The sequence below is a fragment of the Juglans microcarpa x Juglans regia genome, chromosome 8D, assembly GCF_004785595.1.
Source record: "Juglans microcarpa x Juglans regia isolate MS1-56 chromosome 8D, Jm3101_v1.0, whole genome shotgun sequence".
Lineage (NCBI taxonomy): Eukaryota > Viridiplantae > Streptophyta > Magnoliopsida > Fagales > Juglandaceae > Juglans > Juglans microcarpa x Juglans regia.
Window position 1 is genome coordinate 9,299,496 of NC_054608.1, and position 5,814 is coordinate 9,305,309.

The 5,814-nt window shown below is 32.0% G+C and overlaps 1 protein-coding gene across 1 annotated transcript; it reads right to left on the reverse strand.

The window, feature by feature from the left end:
• Positions 1 to 2,833: 2,833 nt before the first annotated feature.
• LOC121243679 (patatin-like protein 2) lies at positions 2,834 to 5,506 on the reverse strand. The gene is made up of 7 exons (XM_041141797.1): positions 5,257 to 5,506; positions 4,763 to 4,944; positions 4,483 to 4,672; positions 4,127 to 4,288; positions 3,731 to 4,033; positions 3,416 to 3,588; positions 2,834 to 3,314 (listed from the first exon to the last, which is right to left on the reverse strand). Exons 1-7 carry the CDS (start codon positions 5,386 to 5,388, stop codon positions 3,233 to 3,235), a joined length of 1,224 nt encoding a protein of 407 aa, XP_040997731.1. The 5' UTR covers positions 5,389 to 5,506; the 3' UTR covers positions 2,834 to 3,232.
• Between the last annotated feature and the right edge of the window lie 308 nt (positions 5,507 to 5,814).

Consider the following 5,814-nt stretch of genomic DNA (forward strand, 5'->3'; position numbering starts at 1 on the left):
CAAATTTCTAGAACAGTGGATTAGATAATAATAATCCAAGTTAAAAATTGATAATGATATTATTATTCTACAATTTTTATGCAATTACTTAACAAAATATTAACTAAATTGTAATATTTAAATCTATATATATTATGGATAGTGATAGGGTTACTACACTCTTACTACTCATTTACTACTTATAATATATTTGAATTTTTTTATCATTTTTTAAGTATTTTTTTAACATTCTTAATCATTAAAAAAATTAAAAAATATACAATTTTATTAATAATCACTTTCTTAATTATTAAGTAAAAAAAAAGTTAAAAAAATTAAAAATACAAAAAATAATAATAATAAATAAGTAGTAAAAAAGATAGTAACCTTATTATAATTCTTCGACTAGGAAAAGTCTAAGATCATGACTTGGTCAAATTTGTTTTGTAATTGGTAAAGACACGTTTTATAAAATACTCTTAATTTAAAATATAATTATACAAAGAGTTGTAAAACAAATTGTACTTCACTACTCTTTGTCATGTTTGGTTTTGACAGACTCGAGATCTTAATTATATGTATATACTGAGAAAAGTCACCGCCGTACAATTAGCATATATATATATATATATTATATATATATATATATATTATATATATATATATATATATATATATATATATGTTCCTTTCGATTTGACTTAAAAAACACTCCATTCATTTCAAATATATATATACTTAGTAAGACGTATGGTTTTTATACAGTTTGTGTGGTTAAAATGGTTTTTCCTAATTGTCTTCTTCGATAACCTGCTCAAATATTTAATTTTTTTAATTGATGGGTCCATTTCCATTTAATTGTCGTAATTGAAGAAAAATCCGATTCATCTACCAACAACTTTGACAATTATGGTCGAATAAATGAAGCAGTGACTGTCGTTGGCTCATGGAATTTTTTGTTTTTAATTTTTGAGAAAGATAATGAATCGTTGTTTTCATGGTCCACACTTCATGAACACTTTCTGTATATTACGTGGACATGATCCTGCATGTACGTACGTACGTACAAATATGGCTTCAAAAAATTCAAGGAAAAAAAAAAAAAAACAGCGTAGTACTCGTTCGATCTTCGTTATCTTGAAATTGCTGACAGCATGCTAACACAATCTCAATTGATTTTCTGAGCTTTCTAGAACTCGTGATGGCATAGAAAATTATATTCCATGGCTGATTATTGTGCGTATTTGGGATTGTGGTAGAAAATAGAATTTTTTTTTTTTTTTTTAAGTTATACTTTTAATTGTAGAGTTTTTATTATAAAGTTAAAAGTTTTTACAGATGAGATAAAATGAGTTGAGATTACAATTAAAATTTGAATAAAATATTGTTAAAATATATTTTTTTAATATTATTTTTGTTTTAGAATTTTAAAAAGTTAAATTGTTTATTTTATTTTGTGTGAGATGATTAGATGAGATGATTAAAAAGTTATAATGATTAGATGATTTGATATGAGATGAGTTGAAAATAGTTGTAAAAACGAATGAGGGCTAGTGTTTGGTAAACATGCATCTAAAAAAACTTTTAAAGTTAGTTGCCATATTAATTTTCTTTTAAAAGAATTTCTAGACTGTTAAAAACATTTTTTAAGCTTAATTCCAAGCTCAAATCCAAACAGGAACTATGTCTCTTAATTTGAATTATGCTTAATTAATGAATGGCTTATTGGTGACTAATTTTCTTGGTCATGAAATTTTGAAACTTGATATTAGTTAAGAAAAATGCTAAATGTACTTAAGAAAAATTTACAAAAAATTTACTTCTCCGCATGTGTCCGTATGTCAGTTAATGATATGCTGAAAATCATGAAATTTGAAATTTGAAATTTGAATTTAAAAACAAATTAACAAAATGAGTCTATAAGTAAAATTGTAAGTAAAAGTGTAAGTACATGTAACACTCATCAGTTAATGACTTTTGCAACTATTGAAACTTCGTCCACGCTCTTGCAAGCCCCAACACATCTAGCAATAGATAAATATTTATAATTTCTAAGTAATATTTAAGTCCGAAAATTTATCTTAGTATGAGCTCCAACATCGATGGTATTTATTTAATTGCTAGTTGCTCCAAGCAAGTGATCATAGGGAAACTAATTTCGTATTTTAGTATGATATTGGGGGAGGCGGCTCTGGCCAACCATTACTATAATATTCTAGTCGATTGAACTGTGTATAAAAAGGTGGTCTTAAATAAAATCCCACATTATTTATAAAGAAAAAACTCATGCCATTTCTAAAGATTTCAAGGAACTCTAATTGTAACTTTAACTAGTCTTTTAACATTATAGGTAGCTTAAACCCGTCTTACTTTCTTGAGTCTTTATAGATGAAATCAGAGTCAGATCATCATGAACACTTTTGATCTATGGGAAGGTGCTAGCTCCTTATTGAAGTTATATATATATATATATATATATATATATATATAGATCCAATTGCTAGATTTTATTCCTATATGATCTACCAATAAACAAGATTGTGAAATTATCATATGTTACAAAAGTTTAAGTTGATAAGAAGAGGCATATTTAATTATTTGTATTATATTATTAATACTCCCCGTTAATGAGTACTTGACTTAATATATGAAATATTTAATTAAATATAGTATAGTGTATAATTAGAGTTCTAATTTAGGACTCCTGTTCTGAGTATAGTCAGAGCATGAGTCCTGAGTTCGAACCCTAAAAACTTAAGCTGATAGAAAGAAACTATAGATTTAATTATTTGTATTATATTTTTAATAAAGATATAATAATTAAAAATAGCTCATAAGAAAAAGGTATAAAAAATGGTAGGAATGACCATCCATTTCTGTTATTAATGCTAGAGAGATTTGAAACAAACAATTCATAATTAAAGAGAAAATAACCAAAAGAAAAACCAATAACTTAAAAGAGAAAAAAAGCCCTCATAGGAGCAATTATTGGAGCGAGACATTGGTAAAACGACAGTAATGGTTCCAAATCGTGGATGCTTATAACATCTGAAAAGCTGTTCCAAAAGTCTCCAATGCTAGCTGTTCCAAAAGTCTCCAATGCTAACTGTTGTTGGATAGCGTACGTGTGGTATTAATGCGAACACTTGTACTGGTTTGGGAAGCACGTTGGGCACTCTGAAACGGTTGATGACCATGATCTTAAACGACACGCGTGCTCATGATGCAGGAGAAAACAGGAGGATCGATCCAATTAATGCAAATGACTTGCAGCTTTTCCAACCGGAGATCTAGAATGGCGGCGGTGTCTCTCTTGGGAAAGAAGTTTTGCAAACCTGCGAGCAAGCAAGAACAATACGAACATATGCTTAATTTGCTTAGAAATCTTAGAACTTATTACGAATTAATAGTTCGACATATATATATATACACACACCTTCTGAGAGCTTGTTCATTAGTTTCACTGTTTGAAGGTTCATAGACTCCTGTCTCCAGATTCACCCTAGCAACTGGCTTTCTGAGTAATTCTTCTCCAACTTTCACGAGATCATCCAAGTTCTTCGATGTGGCTACGTCCACTGAAGATACTACCCCACTTAATGTGTCGTCCTGTATTATTTAGATTCAAACATGCATGTATCTTTGTTAACTGATATAGTGAGCAAAAACTATATCGCGGAAATTTAGATACGGGTACGAAGGAACATGTAATCTGTCTGTGTTTCGATCATTTTCGAATAAACATATATACCTGAATTCGCAGATAGCTTTTCTCAGAATGAAGGGCTCTGAAAACCTGAGAGAGATGGACGTCGACCATATCTGCACTTGCTTGAGTAAATACATCAATTAAGGGGGTGGAACCACCGCTGGTTAACCAACCCAGTATGCCCCACTTAGCTGCATCATGCGCCTTGTATTTCTCTTCGTCTTTGGGTGAGCCAGTTCCTAATGATATCACCAGAAACCGTCCATAATCCATTGGTTTTATAGGAAAGAAGTCAGGATTTCCTCTTTGGATCTCCTTTGTCACTTCTCCAATGGCAAGCAAGGCCTGGAAATAAATTACCACCAATCATCATCGTCTTTGTTGTTATTTTTATTAATGTTATTATCAGGTACAGTATCGGACTTGAAAGAGATATACCGGATTATTGGCTGCAACTCCGCCATCTGTAAGGTGAAATTCTCTCACTTTCCCTTCCTGGTCTTTGGTTTCAAAGTAATAAGCTGGAAGATAAGTTGGTGCAGCTGAGGTTGAAATGCATACATCTGAGAGTAGTGCATTTAAGCTTGGGTTTTTATTTACCTGGTGCATCAAAAAACAGGGGAGAAAGATCAACGGGAATCTTAGTATACTATTCAGCTCCATCATTTGCAATCACTTCCAAATTAAGATATTCCAAGGTTGATAATAAACAATATTTAGATCATTAGGGAAAGAAGAATTAAAGTATAAAATTGCGAAAGCTATTTAAAGAGAAGATAATTATAATAATCAACCTCGTAGCTAGAAAAGATGGTTGGCTGTAGTCTCTTGAGATCAAATGTTGGGATGACAACATTAGTCAAAGTTTGTTGAATTCTTGTGTTTCCGAGTTTTTCTCTTACAAGGCTGTGTAGATACTTCCCATCATACTTTGGTCCGGCAAGGGCTCTGATAATCTTCATAATAGCAGGAACTATTGGACAGCTGCAAATTGAAAAACGTATAATCTTGTTACAAACTAAAATGAGTGGCACAAGGATAATAATCAAACACGAAAGCTCTTCCTCCTCGTACCTGTTTTGTGGGAAGATTTTAGGGCAGTGGTTTAGGTAGAACTCCTTGATATCCTTGGCGGCAAACACAGGTCGGTTCTTTTCATCTGGAGCAGTTAACATGGCAGTAACAAGGCCGCCTGTGCTTGTTCCAGCAATCACATCAAAATAATCTGCTATTCTTGCATCTTCACCATCCAGCCTCTGTATAGTACCATGCATTAAGAATCTTGTGTTTACATGCTGAGCCAATATATATATATATATATAGCATGAGTGATTCGTGTAGCAGCAGTGCATGACCTTGATCATGACTCTTCAAAGACAAATGTTAAGTTTCATTTTAAAGAAATTAATTTGCAGCAATATTCTGCTTAATTTAGAGTGCATTAATATACGTGAAAACTGAACAAAACTTCAATGAGGGAAGCGTTGGATGATGGGTTTTCTTTGCATGAAACAAAAGATTAACATATATATAAATATATATATATATATATATATATATTATCTAACCTGAAATTCAGATTCTAAGAAGCTAAGGATAGTTCCTGGGATAAGCCCTCTTATTCCACCGCCATCAATGCTGAGAATAGTGATTACATCTCCATAAGTTGGAGGCTGTAGGGGTACAGCTGGTGAGCCCATGGAGATATCAGAGACAGAGAGAGAGAGAGAGAGAGAGAGAGGTCTTTTAGACTTGGAAAGAAGGTGCGAACTAATCTTTGAAAGGGCTCACTTAAAAGTAAGGCTGTGATCTTGGTCTTTTTCTTTGATACAAAGAAGGATATATATAGGGCGGCCTCGTTCTTCTGAATTTTCAAGATCAAACGTCCGTGTCAATATTGGATTAATATCACTCGGAAAAGAATGTCATTCGAGGAATGTGTTTCAAATTTGACCAAGCTTATTGCCCTACTTCCTGTGATATTGTTCAAGTAGTTTGGACTTACTCGAGGTGGTCATACTTAAGCAGTACTAGAAGAATTAATTGAAAAGTTCATGAATCAAGCAGAACCTCTTGATCATTTACCCCAAAAATGGTCCCAATCGATATTTCCACCGTAAGCAGCG